We start from the raw sequence: 24462 nt of genomic DNA, 5'->3' as shown, positions 1-24462 counted from the left end.
ACAAAAACAGAGCTCAGTCCGCTATAGCACTGGGTCCGTCTCATTACTGAAAACTGGGTATATAAACACACACACACACTCATTCATGCATGTGAATTCCAGTTTTCCCAGAAAACAATTCCAAAATTCCCAGCCAAGTATGAGCAAAAGAACAGACACACTTTAGCATTTATTTTTTACAAAGTGTCTAATTTATCAAAGACCAAGGTTTGACCTAAATATTTATATTCAAGGCTTTGGATACCTGGTATGCACCAATTCACAGGACAATTTTACCTGGTTAGGGTCAGGATCAACTTCATCCCAGTTGTGAGTGACATGGCCTTGGTCAATGGACTCAAAGGGCTTGTGGGAAACTGAAGGTAGAATCCGATACAGCCAGCTGGGGGGGGGAAACAAGGACACATAAGCCTTAGGGTGGTGTTATTAGGGATACGCAGACTGGCTCAGGAAGTACCATCAGGAAGATGCTCAAGTCAACAACGATCTGTGGGCTTTAATGTGAGAAGCAATGACACAGCATCACTTCTTAATAGCCACTGCTGCCCATAGCCCTGGCCTCTTCCCACCTTTCCACTCTGCCCATTACTCTTCAAATTGAGCCTCTGGCTCTTGGTTGTTCCCATACTGACAAAAAAATAAAGAATTGTCTTTTCCAATGACAACTATTAAGGAAGGGGAAGTATCTTGAGGGATATCTGTACAGGAAAATCCATAGAAAAGCATTAGTGTGTATACGTCATTGGACACTATTTCTTATTCTGGAAGGTGAGGACAATGAATCCTACATAGACTGAGAGAATATAGGGTGTTTCTTTGTTATTTTTGAAATATAAATTTTTTCTTTAAAATTATAAAAGCAATACATGACTATGGTAGAAATAATTCAAGAAATTCAAGAAATTCAAAAGTCCCTAAGGGTAAATGGTTCTTCCAATTTCTCCTCCAATTTCTTCAGGGCCAATTATCAGAAGCATCAGAGCCTAACAATGTTCTTATATATTCTCTCAGATATTACCAGTGCATATATAAACAAAATTGCCAAATCACTGTACCACTTTATTCTCACAACAATACTGTGTGAGTGACTGATGGCTCGTGTCTTCACAAATAGGAGGCATTATTAAAAATGATTTTGGCCCTATAGGCAAAAAATAGTATTTCATTTTTATTTTGTATTTCCTTTATTATGAGTAAGGTCAAGAATCTGTATGTTTATTGGTTCTTTGTAATTTTTCTATGAATTACTTGTACAAGTCATTTACCATTTTTTTTATTGGGTTATGTATCTTTTTGATACTAATTTGTAAGAGGTTTAGGACATTAACACTCTGTACTCCAAAATTATAAGATGATCTGTCCATATAGTCTTACAGTTAGTAATTTCTTTCTTTCTTTTTCTTTCTTTCTCTCTTTCTTTCTTTCTTTCTTTCTTTCTTTCTTTCTTTCTCTTTCTTTCTTTCTTTCTTTCTTTCTTTCTTTCTTTCTTTCTTTTTTTCTTTCTTCCTCCTTTTCAAGTTATCTGTGTATGTCAAGGTCTGAGCCAAAGATCTCCCTGCCAGGACCCAGATCTCAGGCTTCAGGAAGAGAAGATGCAGGAATCCTGAAGAGCACCAGGAGAAGAACCGTCCAGAAGTTGCAAGGGACACTGGAACTTGCTAAGTGGGACCCAAGTCCTTTCAGAGACCATTACTCTGGCAGTGTACAGAACAAAAAGGAACACTACTTCTGACAATGGGAGACTAGACCTGCTTAAACAGCCTCTGGCCCCTTAAACCCTAGGACAGTCTACTTCAAGGGGTGGAGTTTGCCTGGCCCTACACTGAACCATTTGGGAGATAAAAGGGCTAGATTGTCCAGGTTCCGTTTGATTCCTCCAGTTCTAAATGATGTGACCTCTGACCTTGGACTTTATGCTTATGAATAAACCAAGCCTGTGTAGTTTCTAGTAGTTAAGGGCATGCATACATATCTAAGAAACAACTGTGTGACCCTGGGCAAGTTATGTTTCTCATCCTTATCTCCTAGGATTATTGTGAGGATTCAGAGTTTATGTATTTAGAGTGCCTGGAACATAGTAAGTTCTCACTTACTAGATATGTGTTGAATTGTCTGCCTACCCCTAATCATATGGGTTTTTAAGATGGTCCAAATTTTCCACATTCTCTGTCCTGACTCTCCCCTCCTCAGTACCTGAGGGATCAGCTAACAATCTGATAAAAAGTAACCCTTGATAGGTATAACCTCTGAGAGTTTTGTGAGGCCCTCTACTCTGTGATTTAAATGAGAAGTGACTCACTGTAAGAATTCCAGGCTTACCTGGTTCTATCTTTCCACTGGGGATTTTGAGCATTTTCACAAAAATTATTGTGGATACCTTTGGAGAGTTCTAAACAGATGGGTGAGCCATGCCTAGTGTCCCTTGTTTTTTAGCTGTTTATAAAACTCCCCAGGCAGCACTACATTACCCTGGACAGAGATTTAATTCTGATTCAAGGAATGGTGCCAGCTTCTTAATGAAATGCCAACAGCTCCTTTTCAGCCTCCTGGAACAGAGCTAAGCTCCTGCTGCCTGAAGATATCACTGAATAATGGGGGTAGGCAGCAGAATCTGGAGTCCAGGTGTCCCATTATTGAATGGCCATAAAGTCAAGAACATAGTCATGGAGGCTAGGTTGTCATAAATTAAAATGAACAGGAATTGTCAGTGTTCCTTCCTTACCTTGACTGGAATTGCAAAGAGAGAGAGAGAGAGAGAGAGAGAGAGAGAGAGGTGATTAAACGATAATAGAATTAACCCCTGAGTTTTGACAAGTATGGGAAATGATCTCTTCTTCCCTCCATGCACATATCTGTCAAGACAGAAGCAGTATTGTTATGGATAGACGTAGTAGCATAGCACTTGCCATAGCTCACACTCAGTTCTCTGACAGCCTCCTAGGGGTACCCTGTATTGGAGGGAGAAATACTACTATGCTGACAGTAATGGTGATTGGAATAATTAATGTTAATTGAGCACTCACCATGTGCCAGGCAATGTGCTAAGTACTTTATATGCACTCTTTCCTTTAATCCTCACCACAACTATGAAATAGGTACTATCGTCATCTCTTTGACAAATGAGGAGCCATAGGCTCTGAGGGGGTAGATGACTTGCTCAAGGTCACACAGCTTAAAGGAGAAGGAGGCATGATTTAAACTCAGGGGACCTGACTTCAGAGTGGGCATAATTAACCACTAAAGACAACAACCTATCGTTTGTGTGGTCCATTGTGCTGTCGTAGTCACTACCTCATTTGCTCCCTAGGAGGAGACTGTGGAGGTAAAGCCAGTCCCATCCACTAAGCAGTACCAGACCAACTGCCCTCCTCCCCAAGTCTCCAAAATTAGGAGCACTCCTCTCCACAGATGCCCTAGCCTGACATTCCTATAGTTCGACACTACTTGTTTAAGTACGACACTTACTGCCTCCCCAAACCACAACATCTATTGTGTTCAACCTGCCCCATGGGAGTAAATCAAGGGAGTGAGTTCATTGGCCTGGCTTGTGGGATTAGAGGAAGCATGCAACATGACACATTTTGCTAATGAATGTGCTGGTTTCCATCAAAGGCAAATTCCAAAGAGTAAAAACCTTATTAATTCAAACCACAAGAGGCCATAATAGATGACCTTTCAACTGCCCAAGGTTAGTTATCCAATATTTTCATGCAAAGAAATAATATTTCTAGTCAGCTGAAGAAGATATTACACTGAATCTGTAATTTTGAGTTACTCATTATTTAAAAACAAACAAACAAACAAATCAAAATTGAAAATTCAACTGGACAACCCTTTGGGGAAGGCCAATTTACTGGGGACATTTTCTTTTCTTTTAAAAAATTTTTTTTTAGTTTACTTATTTTTGAGAGAGAGAGAGCGCGCGCGCGCGGGCGCGCGCGCGCATGAGTGGGGGAGGGGCACAAAAAGAAGGAGACACAGAATCTGAAGCAGGCTCCAGGCTCTGAACTGTCAGCACAGAGCCTGATGCGGGGTTTGAACCCGTGAACCGCGAGATCATGACCTGAGCCAAAGTCGTATGCTCAACTAACTTAGCCACCCATGCACCTACTGGGGACATTTTCCTTTGGAGACAAGTGATGATTTGTAAATGGAGCTGGACATGTGTGTTTTCCAAGACTCTGTGCAGCTGCTTCCTTACTTTTTTCCACCAGTGACTTGATCCTAGCTGGAGACAAGCCCTCCCCTCACAATTACCCAGAGTACAGCCTGTGAAAAGCAGAATCTTCGGCAGCCCTGGGAAGCGATGGCCCAGATGTAGGAGCCAGCACTAAGTACTAGTCATAAATCCCACAGCCTTCAGGTCAGAATTAATGTAATCCTGTACCTTCTCTTATTTGTGCTCCGTGGACAAGTGAAAGCCGATCCTGAGAGCTGCTCAGCATACAGGTTATAAGGGCAGACTTGAGGATTGTTCTAAAACAAAGGAGGCAATAAACAACATCACTCCAATCAGAAAAGCATCTCACCTTCCTGCAAACAATTCAGTGGGGGAATTCTGTCCTGGATGAGGATGCTCTGGTCCACTGCACAAGACCATCTTCAACTCATATATACTTTTTGTAACAACTGTTTAGGTGACTTTCCTCGTGTTTAGAAAAGCAATACATGTGTAATACAGAACATTTATAAAATATAACCCATGATCTCACCATCCAGAAATAACCCAATGTTGTCACACTGGTACATTTCCTTCCATTCTTATCCTCCAAAATAAGGATCCAATGATGGATGATGTGTGTAGTCCTATAATGATCACAAATTTTTTTTTGGTGGAAGAAACACTATATCATGAGCAATTTTTTCATGCCATAAAATATTCTTTAAAATTTTTGAAAATATTTTGTATGCCATACTTTTGTTATTGTAACCAACACTAGTGTAAACATCTTTGTGGATCCATTTTTAGGACTGATTATTTTCTCATCATTGTCATAACTCATGCCATTTAAGAGAACTATAAGGAAGTCCTCTTAACCTTGAGCCTAGGGGATCCTCCTGAAAGTCTTACAGTTAGTCTTGCTATTTCAGATTGCGTGCTTTGCCATAGGTAACCACCATCCCACTTTAATCTTTGTATTGGCATTGTTGTGTATCCCAAGTATCTTAATGAGTTGTGAAACTCCTAGACAGTTCCCAGGAACAATGGTGAGTAGATGCACTTTGGCCTGAGGGCTGGTTATTCATTCCTACAAATCAGAGCTCTCTAAGCTGATATTCTATTCATCCATACCTGTCCTTCTGGCAGAGCACCTGGGCAGCGAGGGTCCTCTGAGGCACATTCATTCCCGAATCCAGAAATGTACTGCATATGACAAAGATACGAAGGCTGTCATTAAAGTATTTAAAGAGCATTTCACAACATTGATAGTCTAATGAAGGTAAGAATTTCTATAAGGACATGTGTTTGTGTATGATGTTCCATATGTAATATGTTTGCTATGTCTTGGCATGTGGACCATCTAGGAAAGAAAATATGCTCTGTGTGAATTTTAAAGACCACCAATTAGGGGCTTCTGGGTGGCTCAGTTGGCTAAGCGTCCGACTTTGGCTCAGGTCATGATCTCAAGGTCTGTGAGTTTGAGCTCCGCGTCAGGCTCTGTGCTGACAGCTCAGAGCCTGGAGCCTATTTCAGATTCTGTGTGTCCCTCTCTCTCTGCCCCTCCCCCCACTCATGCTCTGTCTCTCTGTCAAAAATAAAATAAACATTAAAAAAAATTTTTTTTTCAACGTTTATTTATTTTTGGGACAGAGAGAGACAGAGCATGAACGGGGGAGGGGCAGAGAGAGAGGGAGACACAGAATCGGAAGCAGGCTCCAGGCTCTGAGCCATCAGCCCAGAGCCCGACGCGGGGCTCGAACTCACGGACCGCGAGATCGTGACCTGGCTGAAGTCGGACGCTTAACCGACTGCGCCACCCAGGCGCCCCCCAAAAAATTTTTTTAATTAAAAAAAAAGACCACCAATTAATTGGGAGAAGACTCCTGAATATTGCATAGACTTTCCACCCTTAGCTATACTTAGTTGATTTGTGGGTTTGTTCTTAATTATTCCACCCCAAGACCAGGTTCTTTAATTATCTTTCCGCCAGGGAGTTCTGGAGAAAGGAGATAACTAGGCATCACCTCAACTCCAGATTAGTAGGATCTTGCTGGGCCTAGACTGCAACCTCCCTGTGTGTGGAGCTCCATTCCCCTCCATGCTCTGAAACAAGCAACTAAATATAGGCATGTGGATCCAGTCTACAGCAGAACGCTTGAGGGAAAGATCTCCAAACTAGCCTTGCTGAGAGGCAGAAGCCTATATTTTCTGATTCATCTATGGAACACTTGTGTACATATTTGTATTTTTGTGGATACATGGAAACAAAATCTGGAGATATGGGTGGCTTTCACAAGTGCCAGACCAAAGTCTGTCCACAGTGGTACAATGGAGTCTATTTGATTGCCGGCTGTTTCCTTTATACCTAGAGGGGAAAAAAGTTAAAGACTTTCTCAACAAAGTAAAGTATGGGAGCCCCTGAAATTTATTCTTACAGCACTTAGCATACCTGTGAGCTCTTGTTCACTGTCTGGCTTCTCTGCAAGTTGGTAAGCCCCAAGAAATCTGTAGCAGTCTTGTTCGCCTGGATGTGCCCTGTGCCTGATTTACCAGAGGGTACTCAATAGATACCTATTGTTTGATTTAGCCTTTCACTTAAAGCCTATTCTGAGTGTATGTATGCTGCTGTAGGTGGGGTTAGAACCCCCTTTTCTCTAACTCAAATATTTAAAATGGCTATTTTCTGCCCATAGTGGATCCTAATAAACGGACTTAATTTTAGCTCTGGATAATGAAAGTGCAGCCTTGCTCTCTGAGTGAAATGCCACCATCTGAGCACATGTCTTTAAAAGATATAAGAAGGATGCTAGTGGGTGGAGGGTGAGCCCTCCAGAGTTCTCAGCAGCATGGAGACGGATGAGCTGAATGCAATATGCCTGGATGTGTGAGCAACGATCAGGCCAATAACTGCTATATTTGGAAGGAATATCAAATGTGAAATGTTATGACCTAGAAAGCAATGGAAGTGAAATTATTCTTTTTGCCTCCAGACACAATTTTTTTTTTTTTTTTTTTTTGTACTTTGGAAAATCTATCAGCACTAAAAACACTGAGTTATATTATACACAGATAGGTTAACTGCAGCGACATGCAGTTTGGACTGATTTCTTTGGGGAAATGGTAGAGCATTGTGACTCTCCACTGAGTACAATTTTCTTCTCTCAGAATGGGCCTCACGCTCACTGTCAACAGGAATGAATTGGAGTTGCTGAGAAATGGTAATGACCCCAAATTATCTTCAATTCTGTGGAATGGAATTTTAGACCAATCTGTGACTGAAGCAAGCCATTGAGCATGACAGCGCCCTTACTTTCTTTGTTCAACTGCCACATTGTTTCTCTCTGCAAGAGAGGCCGGGGAGTCTTAAGTATTGAGGCATACAGCTGAACCTTCTCCAGTCATGGGCGGGTTTACTTATTAACCTTCCCCATTCTTTGCCACTGCTGGTCTCAGAACAGAGTCCAGGGTTCTATGTATTTTTGGCACAAGGGAAAAGAGACTTAGTATACGTAGTTCTGAAGCATTTGCTTCTGACTGCTTTAAAAAATAGAAAAGAAAGTAGAAAGAACAGCTGGTGGTTTGGAAGGGAGCCACCCAGCTCTGAGAGAGGTGTGAGTTCTGAGCCTGTTTCTGCATCTTAGCTGTGGTGCATTGGCTGACGAGGAGGTGGAAAATGCTGACTCACTCTCCAGTCAGTTGGTTTTCCTAATCCTCGGAGAGAAGAATTTACAGATGAGTTTATTAGAGCTTTCAAATGCCATGTCCCTTACGGCCGAAGGTATTTGACTTGAGGAAGCAGTATTCAGCAGGTGCTTTCCCAAGCTTCTGAGATCAAGGGCAGAATCTGAACTCTGCTTATATCAGCTGTGAAAATCCAAGTGTGCAACTCCAGCTGGTTCAGTGACTATGTACAAATATTCCTTATGCAAGAAGAAAAGAAAATCTAACATTAAGCAAGTGAGTTTGTATGTTTTCTTCAGTCCAGATTTCTGAATAACTTGATCCAACATAAAAAAATGATCTCACTTTTCTCCAAGAGAATGATATGAATCCTTTCTAAACAAAAGAACAAATTAGTGAGCTCCATATAACTTCAGTTGTCTGGCAGCTGCCTACCATACCGCTTTTTAATCCTCGCCTGGTCCCTGGGACGTACTCTGTGTCAGAGTAGGCTTATGAGGTGCTTTCTCCCAACTCTGATTCTGGATAATGCCCTGATGGGACGGGCAGATGGTGCACCTCACTGCCTTTCACTGAGCATAAAGGAAGGAGAGAGAAGTCAGGGTGGAGATGGAACGATAGCTACCTTGTTCCTGTGGCAAGAGTCCAGTATTTCTAATGAACTGTGCTGGGAACAGAGAACAGAGATTGTTGGGAACTTGCAGGTTATTGTGGTAGAGCTGAATAATGACCTTCAATGATATCCATGTCTGAATCCCTGGGAACTTCCTACACTCAAAGAGACTTTGAGGATGTGAGTGAAGTACGAATCTTGAGATGAGGGATTATCCTGGATGATTTGGGTGCGCCCCAAATGTAATCACAAGTGCCTTAGTACAGGGAGGTGGAGGGATATACAGCTACAGAAGAGGAAAAGGCAGTGCAGTGACAGGCAGAGGCTGGAGTGATATGCTTTGAAGATGGAGACTCAATCACAGAATGCAGGCAGCTTGGGGAAGCTTGAGTTTAGCCCTGGGAAACTGATTTCACAGTTCTGACTTCCATAACTGTAGGAGAATAAATATGTGCGGTTTTAAGCCACTAAATTTGTGGTAATTTGTTACAACAGAAACAGGAAACAAATACAATCGCAATATTAGTGGGACCCATCTCTGGCTAATCATTAGAATCACCTCCAGAAATTTATCAAACACACACCCAGACCTAGTGAATGAAAATATATGGTAGTGGGGCCCAAAATCTGGATATTGAACAGCTCTTCATTTTAGAAATTAGGAAATCAAGACTTGTAGAAGTGAAGGGACTTAAGAATGTGGAATAGTCTGTTTGAAATTTAACCTTATTATTTTCTCTTTCGAATTTTCTTCCCCCAGTTGTGCTGCTTTTACATAAATGTGATTTCTTTTAGGCTTTGTGTTGATATATCCGTTAAAATGAAGACATAAAAGCTGAGAAGTATATTTTTTAACTTATGTAATGTTTATTGATTAGAATGATGCAATCTGGTTTTCTGTGTTTGGATTCCTGATCTCTAGAGCTAACCTTTGCTCGTGCAGATTAGACAGCAGGCAGGGAAGAAAGCCTTTGAAATTGAGAACAAAGACCAGCATGCAATTTACATTGGTCTGCTGGTGCTGTGCATAATAAGTTGCTAAAAATTTCAGCAGGATAGGATTTTAGATATAATTTATTTATAAATGGTAAGGATGTTTCCAGCCCCTGCTGAACTCTCCCATAGGATTTTCATCAGGAAACAAAATTCTTATGCACTCTCCCTTTCCCAGAACTTCAGCTGCCACCATTGATAGGATGACCTCCTGTATCTATTAACCTGGTCCTACCCCCTCCCCTGAGATCCAGATCCATACATCCCACTGCCTCCTGGGTATGTCAACTTGGCTGTCCCTGCAGCAGCTCAAATTTAGCTGAAACTCTCTTGGCTCCCAGAATATGCTGGACTGTCTGTGTATGCCGTGCCTTTGCACTTGTTTTTTCTTTGCCCCCCCCACCTCTTTTCATTTAGCCAATTTCTACTTCTCTCTTATGAGTCAGCTGAGGAACAGCCTTCTTCAAGAAGTTTCTCTTGACCCCACCTAGCCCAGACTCGGTTCCTTTACAGTATCAACCTGTGGCATCAGTACTAACACATAATATTTGCTGAATGAAAGAGAGTTCTTTCTCAGCATTTCCGACTCTTGGTCACACATGAATGTAAAGAAACAAACGTTTACTTCAGTGTTGTGTGTTTTCAGGATCCCTATCAACTGGGGCGATGTTTGATTCTTCAAACTCAGCATCAGTTGAAGGGCATTAGGAAAGTGTTCAAATTCTGCATTCCTGAAAGAAGCCCGGAGTGTGGCTCACCTGACTTGAGTCAAGTTCTGGAAAGTTCTCCTCAGTTCCACATGCATGTGTTGGGCACTGATATAGCCCAGGCTGGACACTAGGTGTGGTTTTAGACACTGGGAAAACAGTCCCCTTCCCTGGACTTAAGGCACACGGTCCAGTAGATGTCACTAAATATCCTTTTGGAACTTGGGATTTGGATTCTGACAAACCAGGTTCTGATCTAGTCTGTCACCTATAAGCAGTGACCTTGGGCAAGTCACTTAATCTCTCCAAACTTTCTTTTCCTTTTTGGTTAAATAGAAACAAGAGCGCCTACATCTCAGATCTATTTTGAGGATTACAATATGAGTTAATTCATTAATAGCACATAACCCACACATATTTTTCAATTGCACATTAAATAATAAAAAGGAATTACTTCCTAGAGGAATTGCTAGGGCTTCTATTGGCCAAGGGCCAATTGTGGATCCTCAAAATAACTGAATAGATACGGCAGATCTAATTGGTTGGATGGAGGCAGTCCAGGAAGCTGTAGCAACAGGAAGATATCAGGGAGTAGGGGCTGGGAAGCAGGCAGTGAGATATATGTCTGCCCATGGTCGTTGGGGGGGTGGGGTGGGGCGGGGAGCCCTTATGATGTCTACAGATTCCCAAGACAATATTTGAAATGAACAAAGGCAAAAGATGGACAATGAAGGCTTCATCTCTTTTCTTTACCACCTTTCCATCAACACCCCCAGCTCCAGCCATGCCTGTGGACACCATGGCAAAACCTCTGAACACAGGGGTTTAGAACATGGCCTTTCTAGGTCCTTCCTGACTCCGACACTCTGGGGTTCTCAGAAGCTTCCGTAAATTCTGGCTGAAGAAGCCACAGCAAACTTGGCAGATAGTCTCTTACCTTCAACTCGGCCATTTTCCCTCTGCTGCAGGTGTGATGACTTCAGGAAACACAGGCCCAGAGAGGGTATGAAGCTAAAATGCTTCTGTTTCTCCTCCAATCCACCCTCTGAATGTTATTCCCACCACTTCACCGTGCTCACTGGTTAGCAGGCGGCTCAAACTAGCCACAAAAATTGCCTAACTGATCAACTAGGGAGAAAGTCCAGCATGCTTGTTTTCAAACTGCTTACGCAATTGTCTTTGGTTTTCACTAAATCTAGGCTGTTTCTGGAAGAGTTTGCAGAGCCTATCTCCTCTCCAGCCGAGGTAAAGATTAGCCAATTATGTGTCCCAGTGAAAAGAAGGAGGCTTATTACTGAAGACAGAGAATGGAAAGCTCTCTGGGAAAGGAACCGTGGTAGTTAAGGCATGCTGTGTGCGGCAGAGGCTTCTCTCAGTCCTGACTCAGGCCTGGAAGGAACAGGGCAGGGTATTCATTCTCTGCTGGGCAGTGACAAAATGAATTGTGCTCTGGCACAGGTGTTTACACACAGCTGCTTGAAACAGGGACTGAGTCTGGACAGCTGTCCAGAGGTGCCTCCAAGGGATGAGCTGGGTGAACTGTCCAGAGTCTGAAGTGCTTCACTTAAAGCAAACGGAGATGTTTGCTATTGTTCCTTTCATTTCTTAAATATATTTAGTGGTTTTTTAAAATAAATTCTTTAAAAATCTTGTTTTCTAATACCTTTATCCTTCTAAAAGCGGACCAAGAAATTACTTTCCAGCCACCTTTTCCATGACTCCCTTGCCCTTCATCTTGGCTATTCTCCTTAGCCATGGTTAGATATCCACTTTGTGGCTAATTGTACTCAGGAAGAAAGAAACTATATATCGAGTGCCTGTTCATGCCAGGTTTTTCCATAGAAATTATCTCATTTAATTTCACAAGAACAGTCTTGTAAACTAGGCTTTATCATCACAAACTTAAGTGCAACAGACCAGGCAGGAAATGTAGGCTAGGTGGTATTTCAAGATAAGACTTCTAAATGAAGCTCCAATTTTTAAACACTGGAAACTAGAACAAACACACGAATGAATGAATGAATGAATGACTAGATAAAACCATTGTGGTAGATTGCAAAAATGTCCATAATTTTCTCCCATCCTTGTATGCATGCTCTTTTGTAATGTTGGACTTTGCTGCTCTTCACATAAAGAGATGTAGTCTTTTTCTTACCTCCTTGAATCTTACTTTTGTTAATAGCAAGCACAACATAAGCAGGGGCGTGAATAGTGCTTGTGCCTTAGGATTTATCCATTTCTTACTACTTGAAATTACCATGCAGAGAAGCTGGGCCAATCTCCTTGAGAATGAGAAACCACATGAAGAGAGAAGTTAGTCCAGCACCAACTGCCGGACATGTTGAAAGATGCAGTCTGGTTGTCATATAACTGGAGACACATGAATGATCCCAGGTGAAAATGGCAGAAGAACCCCCAGCAAGACCTAGTCCAAATTGCTGACTCACAGAATTGTGGGCAAATGGAATGGTGTATTTTATGGTATTTAATGGGGTGGTTTGGTGAGATAACTGATACACTGATATAAAAAACATACACGCAGATTTGAAAAGGTCATGGGCCATCAGCTTAGACCCTCTGCTCTATATTAAATGGGTCTAAGTTACCGCCAGAGGTCCCCAGGCTCCAACATACTGCAGTAGCGGCAGATGATTTGCCTGTGTACGAGGTGTTAGCACAGAGAGGGCCAGAAAAAAATGACAGGTTGGTAGCAAACCTGTTCCAGACAGTTATAGGACATCTCAGCATATGTCAGCATAGACAGATGACACTGTGGTATTACGTAAGCTTGCTTCCCTGGAATTTATATACAAACCCTGGAGGAAGTGGTATGTGTTGGGGGAGGCCCTGGTTTTACTGAGGCTAAGTTTTTGTTACTCCTGCAGTATGCAGACTCAAAATCAAAAATGAATTCCAGAAAAAATATTTCTTACATCTGAGTTTATGAGTATTTTGTCTTCAATCTATCTATCCTGGAAGTGAGTCTTTGGTGGTTAGAGGGAAAAAATGAATGGGAGTCAATAAAAGACAAGGGAAAAGCTTTACTGCTTTATTTTTCCATAGGCTTCCTATGTTCTTTTCATTGAATCAGCTTTGAAGGCAAATTCAAGAAGCGTTTAAACTCTTTCCTAGGGTGTAGAAGATTTCTGAAAGAGTAAGAAAGTGGTCACAGATCCTTGACTGGACGAAAATTACTTTCAGGAGCTTGAAAATATTTGAAATTGAATAACCTATCACCAAACTTTATGGATTTCTCCTGACTTAACTGTATTTCTTTTTTGTTTTTATAAACGTGATTCCATAAAACAAGTATTTGCTTTGTATAACTATGTGCCAGGCACTGTGCTTTATACACACAAGGGATAGGAGAATAAATAAAACTCAGCAACAGCTCTGATTTGAGGTCTGATGGTTTTCCACTTTAATTAATGTAATCACACACTCATTTCTTTATCTTACAATTATTGAGGACCTCCTATGTGCCAGACTGTGTGAGATGTAGGAGATACAAAGATGACTAACTCAGTCCTGTTCTCTACTAGTGCAGCATACTGGAGAAGGCTGAAATAAACAGGCTATAACAACAGAGAACCGTATCTGCTGTGACAGAGACGAGCCCAGGGTGCTACAGGAGGGATTGAAGGGCACCTAGTCCTGAGCAGGAGGGCAGGGAAGGCTTCCCAAAGGAGGCGATAACTGAGCCAAGCTTCACAGGATGAGTTGGATAGGGCATTGAGCAGAGGAAAGAGTGTGTGCAAACACAGAAAAGTGGAAGGGCAGTGCATTCAAAGAGCTGTGTTTAGGGCAGAGTGGAGGGGTCTAGTGAGGGAAGACCGGGAAGGGAAAGTTTGGCAGACATCTGAAGCAGGGATTGAGGGATGCCATCTGGGCAGGTGTCAAAAAGACACCCAGTGGAGGGAGAAGTTTGTGTAGGGACAAGGCAAACACACACTGGATCAGAACAGAGTCACGCTGTCAAAGTTGTGAGCAACAAGAACAAAGATGCTAAAAACCAGTAGAGGAGGATAGATTCGGTGAAACAATACAGGGAATGCGTGAGGGGGAGAATTTGAAAAGGACCAGGAAGTGGAGACAGCAGGTATCTGCTTCTCCCAGATTCTAGTAGAAATCAGGTTTACCCTCTGCAGAAGCTTCAGAAGAAAAGTCAGAGGAGTTCCAGATTCACACCACCAGATTGTGGAGTAGGACCAAAACCACGTGTAGGTAAGTGATGAAACCTCCAGCCTCCTTCTTCCACTGCACTTCCTGAGAATGCTATCAGGAAACGTTTCACCCTCCAGATAGCAGACTGGAAAGATTCTTCTCTAGGACAGTAATCCATACATACTGGATATTTTGATAAATATTAAATATAAAAGGTAAAGTCGTTCCAGAAATGCTTCTTTTAATAAGTGGATGCCTCCCCCATTAGTTCGTATATCCACGAATTAGTAATTCTCATTTATAGTTCTTATTTCCAGAATAAGACATGATTCAACATCATTTAATCTTACTTTTTGGTTTTAAGACATGTTAAGAAAATTCATTCACATAGATAAGTAGATATGAATGGAAGGAATTTTATTACCTCACTTCTCCTTCTGAATCAAATATCAAAAATCACATAGCAATCTATCATAAACATCATTTTTAGTAACCTATCAACAACTCAGGTTCTCCTTTAATTTTTTTGCAAGGAAATAATTGGGAATCTGATTGGAAAAGGCTTGGTTACCCAGCTATTGGAATCAATGACTTTAATTAAATGTTACCTTTTCACTTAGATGTGCCTTTTCTAACTCATTTTACTTAGAAAGGGTTGAGAAAATAAATGTTAATTTTATATTCCTTTGCCTGTATAATTATTTTTCACAAAAAATGTTATTTTGATATTTTGATAGACCAAGCAAGAAGACTTGCCATGAAGAAATGTGTCATAGCCTTGGTTATTTCTTACCAAAACTCTCTTTGCTGTGTTCTCAGGAACTCAGGAACCGCTTCCTTGAGAGGTCTGCATTTTTTTTTTTTTTTTTTTAATAATTGTGAGTGGAACAAAGTCCTTAAATAAAACTAATATTTAGAATTGTCCTTTTATTGGCATCCTAAGACATTTACACCCTGGGCCAATATACCACATTCCTACATAAGCAAGATATTCCTTTTCCACTGTGGGAAAAGGACAATTGAGAAAGAAAGCACAGGTGGGAAGTAAGAACTAGCACTGAGCTGCATTCACAAGAAGAACAATTTTAACATACATAATGGAGATGGATGACCTGGAAAATGATTCCCCTAAAACTATCTGTGTCCATGCACCTCTTGGAGGGGACATGTGTACCCATCCCAGTTGGAAGACCACAGATCCACACCGAGAAAGTGGCAAACATTTCATCCTGGGAGCTGGGGTAGTGTTACAGGGTAATGTGAAGGAGTGTGACAGGTCTGGAGAGCAATCACCCCAGGATGGAGTTAGAGAAGTTACAGTTAGAGGGTCTCCAAAAAAAAAGATGGAATTGATAAATGTACTTGCTGGTACTGAGCAAGATTTTATGTCTTTGTGGGAATGCAGGGGTTTCATCCTTCACCAATACTTACTGATGACCTTGGTAAGGCTTAGTGATTAGCCAGCTGAGAAAACAAATGTGGTACAAGTGAGGGACCGTGTATGAGATGGCAAGGCATCTTATTAGAAATAAATACACCTGGAATGCAGAACATGGTGGTAGTAAAAATGACAGTAGTACATTAAAAACAAACATCTCCTGTTTTGCCAATAGAGAATGGGACAATCATGTCATGATTGCTGTGGCATGTATCACCTTGAGAGGGAAGAGTGGCTCAGCTCATGAAGGCGAAATCATTTAAGGAAGCCCAAGATGAACTTTGATGAACTATACAATGGTGCCATTAAGTACATTCCGCATATTCTCTATGATAGGAGTTTATTATCTTTCTCAGAGTGTGGATCCCAGGCCACTCACTGCAGAATCACCTGGTTTGTCTGTTAAAAATACAAAATCCTGGCTCTATCCTATATACATAGAATTGGGCAAGGAGAGGGGGACTGATAAAATCCCAATCTGCATTTTTAAGCACTTCAGAGGATTTTTATGCACATTTGAGTCCGAAAGCCACTGCTTTAAGTCCTTAAATGGAGGTACTAATAGTAACTGGAAGTCGGACCCCCTTCCTACTCTATGGAGCAGCCCTGGTAGGCTTCAGCTCCAATTTTGCATCAGGCAAACATACTGTGGAATATTTGAGGCTCACGGTTCTCCTAGGGCTAGATTGCCTGGAACCTTTCCTCTCCTACCATAGTGATTTCACTCAGTCTGGGGACTACAGAGGAATGGATTTTTTATTTCCTTCTCCTCCTTCCCCGCAAACAGTATCCTCCTCTGAATTTTAACAGATATTAAATCAATGCAGACATCCTGTTAGACCTTCAAACTTCTTAAAATAGATGCTACCTGTGCTTTAAAAATTTCAATTGAACAACATTTATTAAAAACCCACACAAGGTCCTCCCTAGGTTGGGTGCTATGGCATATACTATTGAAATGGACACTCAAAAGCTCTGGTCATAGCAGCAGTGAGGAGCTCTTCATCTCCGTCTGATGGCCCAGCACATCAGTTCCACGCAGTCCATTTTCAGAATGGACAGAAAAATAGCAGTGTCAAGGCACTGTCACAGATTATGTTATGGATGCCTCAAGTTTAGGGACTTCTGAGAACCTAAGATAAAGTGATACGGATCAACCCCTTTGGGAGCAGCAATTCTTTTCAGAGCACAGAAGTGGAGAGGTCAACCCAAATCTTGGGCTGGATTTCAACGAAGGGCCCTGCCACCTGAGCGACAGATGAATAACTGTATGCCTTCACGTCTGGTTGCCTCCATGATAAATAACAACATTGGTTAGACATCTAAATCACAACAGAAAAAAAAACCCAAAAGAACCTCTATTGCTAATTACCTGTTCCATCAAGAAAATTAAAGATTTAATTAATACTCTTTAGGAAGTATTTTGGTATTTACATTTGTTGATTATCCAAAAGCAATTTTGATGAGCGGATCTCAAGAAATCCCAGCAAAAATTATTCTTCAAAACATTCATTTTCAAGAACTTTGGCTAATAACATTCATCTTGGCAAACAGCCTTGTTTTGCTGCTACTAATACTTTGCAACAAATTTACCTTAGATTATTAAAAATTATTTTTTCTCAGAAAACTATAATTCAGTCAAGCCTCACAAGCAAGAAGAAATGGAGTTGAGGGGTACTGCTAAGTTTTCAAGGCTGACCCTGAAAGGCATCAGTGATGGGTTATTTTTATTTTTTAGCAAGGGAGAAAATAAAGAAATTGAGAGAGGTTTTTTAATTAAGGGAAAGAAAGAGGAAGAAAGGGGAGAGAAGGAAAGGGTTATATGTATTTTCATTTCTGTGTCGTTGTATTATTCTTTTATTTTTTCAGAATGTATGTATAATTTTTTTTTAATTTATTGTTTACAAAGAGCTTTAGTTGGGTCTTTGTGCATGCATTTGTGCAGCCTCTGTCACAACTTGCTTGTGCCATACTCCACGTACAGATCCTGATTTGCATAGCTCTACTTTGTGTCAAAAAAGAAATCAGGCCTCGGTTTTATGGCTGAGGATATGAAGACAGACTGGAGAATATGCTAGCTGATCAAAAGTGCTTTAAAAATCCTTCCCCAAATTCCTACAACTGCCTTTCTAAAAGCACTGGCTAACCTTCTTATTTTAAGATCTTCTGGTAGCATACCTTGATTTCCAAAGTACTTCTGAAATTTAATTAAAATGGAATAGAAAGTGAACTTAGTGTTTTTTGCCTAGTTTTAAAATGAGGAGCTGAAAGTGTATACTTACTATTTTTTTCTAATATGGAGCAAAATCAGGACTGCAAAGACCTGCCTCGGAGCCAGAGAGCGGTTATGGGTAAAAAGGTGGTGCTGAATAAGGCAGCAAATTGCAGTTTTTGGAAACCAGGTCTATATATTAAAGAAGAACCGGGGCAGAGAGAATTAAACAAGCAAAAAAGATGGGTAAAAAAAGGAACGATGAACAATTATGCATACGCGCACATACACCACCACCCTCACAAAATGTTGGATTATGAAATCTAAGAATCCTAGTCCATAATTCATGTAAATGTGTTGCTGTAGAACTTATTTTTACTTGTCTCCATAAATACATTGTTGACACAGAAAATAACATTCTTAGTTTACCGACTACAGTTAAGAGACATTTCAGGAGTTGACTTTTCCTTTAAAAAAATAAAAACAGTAGAGGCTGTAAATCTCTCTTACTGCCCTTGAACAGGTCTTAGATTTCACCCTGCCTATTTCCAAATAGAAAACAATAAGACAGTGCAGACATCTGTAACCCAGAGTGAAGGATTTAGTGAGCTGTCAATTTCTCGGAGAATTCTCCTTTGCTGGTACTGCTGTTCTCTATGTATTATTAATCTATTTATATTTAACTCCAGCTATTAGTCTGCCTCTTCTAGCCACTGAACCATTTGCAAAGGAGAGGAGAGGGAGACAAGGGCTGCTATTATTAGGCATCCTTGTGTGTGATGAGAGTGGAGACAATTAAATAACACCATTTTGCTTCTTTGAAAACGACAGAGATTGTTTGGGGTGGACAACCCAGGGCTGGTTAACACAACCTTTCCCCTCAAGAAGGTAAAACAACAGAGATACATTTTTGAAGTACTTAATTAAGCCTTCAGCAAGGAGTGTGGGAAAGTTACAGACCTATAAAAAACCTTCCAATTCTGGGAAGAGTAAATTTTTTCTGTAGCACTCTGTCACTGCTCATTTACTGCATCATTTTGACAACATCTCATATTTCCACAAGGCTTTTACATAATCTATAAACAGGGACAGAAAGGTGAGGAACAGAATGGGGACAAAGTTTGGACCTCCCACGCTGTCACTTCCTTTCAGCTTTCCATTAAAGGGTGAGGCTGAAGGGTGGCATTTTAGGATGATTCTTTTAAAAGGCTGAAATATTAATAATCAACACAGCAAGAAGAAAGCTGTGCAGAACTGCCACCGCTTGCTCACTCTTCCAGGATGGGTGTAATTCAGTCATAATGAAGGCTCTTTAACGTTCCTCCCCCAAACCTTTTTCGATCAGGAAAGCCTGGAATCTGTTGGCAAGAAAGATAATCACGTTAAGTCTCAAGCAAGCAGAGTTCAAGTGCTAATAGCCTTATAAATTTTTCCCTTTATTTTCTGTTTCTTTATGTCACCCTGTTGTCCCTTACAGAATCATCTCTCTGAGGTTTTACTCAAATAATAAAATAAATGTTCCCCAAATGGAAAACATTTGCCAACAAATTGGTGATAGTGTCATCTAAATCAGGGAAGATGAAGGTGAATCTCATAACATCCGCCTACTGGACTTTTACATGAATTGTCTACATTGTGATAGGTCTGGGATATGTACCCTCTGGAGTCTTAAGCAAATGATTTTCTCCTATGATTTTATAATATAACCTTATCCCTGCATTCTTTTTGTTTCTTAGAGCCTTATTTTCCCTTAATCTGATATTTTTGCTTTTCTATTTAGCAGGACAGAAGAAAATGCTTTTGCCTACAAAGGATCCCCCCCCCACCTCACCCTTTTTTAAGCCACTTCTGAAAATAAATTTGGAAATCACCTCTCTTCAAATTTAAGAGCCCACTTTGTCAAGAATAGATACAGACCTGATTACCTTCCCTTAGAAAGTATCTCTTCTCTATGACCTGTGAGAAACAAATAAAGATTTTAAGGGCTTAGCAAAAGTGGTTCACTGTGGTTACCACTAATGGGACGAAAAGGCATATACCCAAATGAAGAGTTTTTTCAATAGTTATGGACATCTAGTACAATAAGTTAAATCTCATGCTAGTAAGATCAGGATTGTGGGCATATTTCCATAAAAGCTTGCCTTATTCCCAAAGGCATTAATAATAGATTAAAAATTAAATGAATACACAAAAATGGCTAAATCATAAGAGAATGGGATAATAACCCATGCAGTTCCAAGTGTACAGAAGCAAATCTGGCTCAAAGTTTCCTAGCAGTTAGCTCAAAGATACAAAACAGAACCCATAAGATAAAAGCAGAACACTTTTACTACTACAATAGTACAGGTATTCCTTATAGCCAAGTCTGTGTAATGTAGTGAACTGCCACATCCCTTGAGTAAACGCAGTGATAAATTTGGTAGGTCCTCAATGGAGACAGATGACACAACATCAAAGGCATTCAATTAGCTTCTTTCTATGGACTTAATCTGCATCCTTAATTCAGTAGTTTCAGAACTGTATTTGGTCAGCAGGAGAAATGCGGTAATGCAGTGGATGTATCCGCACAAATCCATCACTACTATTGAAAAAAAAAAACTCTCAAAAATACATGCCCTAATATAATTTAAGAGTACCATGTTTTCAGATGATAGAAAATAATTTTAAAAAATAATGAATTCTGTTCTAACACTTGAGAAACTGCACTGTTTGTGAAGGCGGTATGATTTTCTTTACACAGAGCTGTTATGATTAAGAAAAGCCAATTGGATAAGAATACAGATTAGATGCAGATTAACTCTCTAAAACACTGGAATCCAGAATTATGAAGCTAAGAATTCCCCTGAATAAGAGCATGGCGTCTCCTTCCAGGGCTGTGCCACCTTGATTTCACTGGCTTGACAACCAAATCATCTGGATTCTTTCTACCGTTGAGACTATGGGTTACTTTTAGCCACAAGAGACCCAGTGTAGGTTGCATTCACTGGCCACAGAGGTAGAAAACCTGGCTTGTGATTAGCACATATATCAAAATACTGGATCCCACGAAAACCAAGAAGAGGCTGACTCCTCCACAGCAGGTCAGGAAAACCCTATCATTCTAGAGTGGGGAAGAATTACTACTAAAGGGAGTCAGGAGAAGGAGCTAGATTCCCTCTTGGTAAATAAATCTTTATACTAAATTCTGGAAGATATGGTAGAAAACTGGGCAAAATTTAGTTGCCAGTTCCCGTGTTTTGAGGCAACCATGTTAGTCTGGAGGTCTGGCCAACTTCCTGATCCATATACCTTTCACTGTGGTGATGAAGAATGATGCTACTTTTTGATTTTGCTCCTAGTTCCCTACTCTCAACTTGCAGTGTCTTTCTCTTACCAAATATTGTTCTCTTCTTAAAATGAACCAAGTTCCCTCTGATTTTCTTAAAATAAAGTCTTGCCTGACAACTCAGGTCACACTAGTCTATAACCCATTGTTTCTCTAGAGTTTAAAACCTTTTTTATTTTTTATTGATGTATGGTTGACATACTATAGCTGTTTCAGGTATATAACATAGTGATTCAACAATTATTACATTACAAAATGCTCACTACAATAAGTGTAGTTACCATCTGTCACCATATTACAATATTATTGACTGTATTTTCTATCCTGTACTCTTCATCCTTGTGACTTACTCAATTTTCAGCTGAAAGTTTGTACCTTTCTATCCCCTTCATCAATTTTCAAATTCATAAATTATTAACAAATTAAGCAATATATTGTGGGATCTTTCTGTGTCAGACAAAGATCTGTAAGTTGTTTCTCTCGGGGCAGAACAGTGTATCTGTTGCAGGCCATGGATCTAAACTAAATGGAAGTTCTTATGTTTGAAGCTTGAAAATCATGTGGAGGGAAAATCCAGTTCCTTGCACTGCTTCCCAACATTTTTCATGTTATGGCACGTTTAGAAAATGCTAATATTTGTACAGCACACTGGGTTAAATGAATGAGGCTGCCGATCAGCTGCCTGGGGGGCTCTGGCTGCTTCAACTGAGGGCATCACTATCTCGGCACACTTGTACCATATTTGCCACACTCCAGCTGGGAAGTTCTGCAATGAAGCAAACAGTTCTCGTATTAAACGGGTAGGGGTGTGGGGCTTATCTTGTTATGACATAATGGACAAAAGGGCCAAATATTAGATCCCTAAATAGATAAAAGAAAAATTATTCACAAAGAAGAGCTATGAGGAGGGAAATGTTTTTCTTGTCCTCTTAAAAGGAAATGTAATACACGAATCAATCTTTTTCAATAATACATACAGAAATACATTCTTTTACTTTACTACGCAATGTCAACATGAGGCAAACGACTTAAACTTGGTCAATACTATGTGCAATGGAGCCCCATGGCCTTGCGAAGGAAGGACAAACAGTGCTCTAAATTACCAGTATGCTGAGTCATTCTACATTTTCATTCCAGTTCAGGACAATAAGACGATGCTAGCAAGAGTCAATACTTGAATGCAAAGGTTTCTGATAGGGAAAATTACGGAATCAAGAAGATGACATAACCTTAAAAGTAATAATAACATTTATGTGGAGAATAACAACAGCTGGGAGAGCAAAAAGAACGCAGGGCTTTAGGCAGAATCTCCTGGGTTCAGTGCCTTTTGTGGGGGCTGAGGGGATGTGAATAAATACAAGAAGAGCTGGAAAACAGGAAAACGTAATTTGTTTTAAGGAGGGAAATTAGGTTTCTTTTAAAATAACTCATTTAAATCCAGTAGCTTTCATCCTTTGCTTAGAGAACACTAGTGATAAAATAAATACGTCAGCAGGCCTTGAGCAATTATACCAACAGATAAGAGAGATCAACACAAATGTTCAGGCTATGAAGTGCAGGATGAAGGAATAAAAGGGCAAAGCATTCTCCAAAAACTTTAAACTCTCATAATATATAAATTAAGTTTAAAAATAACTTAATTGAAGCTATTACCTTATCAAAAAACCTACTGAGCTTGACAGCATTGGAAGAACCTGCAGCTAGGTACCGTGGATTTGTGCAATCCTAGAAGATAAAACGTAAGATCCACATATGTCAGGAAACATCAGCTCCTTGTTAGTCACTACTGTTCCTGTTGCACTTTTCTATAGTAAAATGTTAGGCATAACACTCTCATGAAATATTCAAGCAATTTTCAAATTACAATGCACAAAGCTAAGCGGAAAGTACTAAAGGAAGATAAGGGCGCTTTTTGTCATTTATGCTATGATAGAGCACACTGAACCAATGTATTCACCATCAAATAATTCATAAAGGAAAAGAGGATTGCTAATCTTACTAATAAGAAAACCAAGACACTAATCATGTGACCTACCTACATTTACCCTAAAAGCAGAAATAGAGCCAATAGAAACAACACTTCATTTTTTAGTACGAGTTACTCAACAGCATCATCTAATCAAGTAGTATATAGTTCATACACAAAGCGGGAATCAGGAAAACAGGAGTTAGAGGAGCAAAAAACAAACAAAACAGTTGCTAGGGATTTCTCACTCATTGAATGCAAAGTACTACATCTCTTGGTAAGCCATAAAGATAATAATAAACAATAAATATACTTTTTGATAATAAAAAATAAACAGTAGGTTTATTATTAAGTAACAATCTATTACTATTTAACAGGATTTTGAAAAATAGGAAAAAAAATGGGGCCCAGAAGAGACAAAACAATTTGGAACATTACAATGAAATAACTAGTAAATTACAATAATCAGTAAAGATCTCAAAAGGTTTATTATTCTTTTCCTGGAATTCCAGTGTCAAGCTGCCTTTGCTTGTCATCATTAACTTGCCACCTCAAGAGACAGAGCACTTTGATTTTTACCTCAAATGCCACCTAAGGCCAAACTATAAGGGTATCAGACAGGCTCCTTTACAAAGATGGCATTTGTCTTTCAGTTGTAGATGGTCTATGTCCCTTGGGCAATTACTGCAATTACTGTTGCATTTATTCTGTTTTGTATGTAATCTCTAAACCCACATGATTCCTTTGTAGTAAACTGTGTAATAATCACCTCTTTCACTCATATATAACACTTCAAGACTCACATTTTTCATTTTGGCTGGAAACTATAATGCATTTTCCAAAACCACACCAAAAAAGAGACTATAACAAGCTTTTCAAAAATCATAGAATACTAGAAAAACCAGTAAATTAGCCAGAAAGTTCTGAATCTGAATATCTGTCCCAACATTTCTAGACTGTGTAGCATTGGTTAGGTTACTAAGCCTTTCAACTTGAGCTTACTAATTTGTGAAATGAAGATAACATAACAATACTTACCCCACAGGATTTTCGTGAAAGTTATATAAGATAATGCATGTCTGGCACATACATAGAAGATACTGAAATATTAGTTCTCTCTTCATTCTAAGAAAATGCTATCAGATTGAATTTTCAGGCACAAAAGCACCTAACATAATGAACGTTAATTCCATGTATGGGG

The 24462-nt window shown here is 40.0% G+C and overlaps 2 protein-coding genes and 1 long non-coding RNA gene across 3 annotated transcripts in view; 1 reads left to right on the top strand and 2 right to left on the bottom strand.

Annotated features, from left to right (window-relative positions):
• LOC147577426 (uncharacterized) overlaps positions 1 to 1941 on the top strand; it is a 52323-nt gene extending 50382 nt beyond the window's left edge. The window contains exon 4 of the long non-coding RNA XR_015240281.1: positions 1519 to 1941. This is a non-coding gene — a long non-coding RNA (uncharacterized LOC147577426). The remainder of the gene's footprint in view (positions 1 to 1518) is intronic.
• HGD (homogentisate 1,2-dioxygenase) overlaps positions 1 to 11338 on the bottom strand; it is a 48195-nt gene extending 36857 nt beyond the window's left edge. The window contains exons 1-4 of the mRNA XM_025913347.2: positions 11094 to 11338; positions 5294 to 5365; positions 4388 to 4476; positions 277 to 382 (exon numbers count right to left, since the gene is read on the bottom strand). Coding sequence (XP_025769132.2) covers positions 277 to 382; positions 4388 to 4476; positions 5294 to 5365; positions 11094 to 11108 — 282 coding nt within the window. The 5' untranslated portion in view covers positions 11109 to 11338. The remainder of the gene's footprint in view (positions 1 to 276; positions 383 to 4387; positions 4477 to 5293; positions 5366 to 11093) is intronic.
• A 3378-nt stretch (positions 11339 to 14716) lies between these two features.
• Positions 14717 to 24462, bottom strand: part of RABL3 (RAB, member of RAS oncogene family like 3) — a 38112-nt gene continuing 28366 nt past the window's right edge. Inside the window, exons 6-8 of the mRNA XM_025912941.2 lie at positions 22949 to 23020; positions 19888 to 19926; positions 14717 to 19328 (exon numbers count right to left, since the gene is read on the bottom strand). Of these exons, the coding sequence (XP_025768726.2) occupies positions 19263 to 19328; positions 19888 to 19926; positions 22949 to 23020 (177 nt within the window). The 3' untranslated portion in view covers positions 14717 to 19262. The remainder of the gene's footprint in view (positions 19329 to 19887; positions 19927 to 22948; positions 23021 to 24462) is intronic.

The sequence above is a fragment of the Puma concolor genome, chromosome C2 (genome assembly GCF_028749965.1).
Source record: "Puma concolor isolate L17-30 chromosome C2, mPumCon1.1.hap2, whole genome shotgun sequence".
NCBI classification, from domain to species: Eukaryota; Metazoa; Chordata; class Mammalia; order Carnivora; family Felidae; genus Puma; species Puma concolor.
The sequence above is the reverse complement of the archived record's forward strand: the minus strand, read 5'-3'. Positions and strand labels throughout refer to the sequence as shown.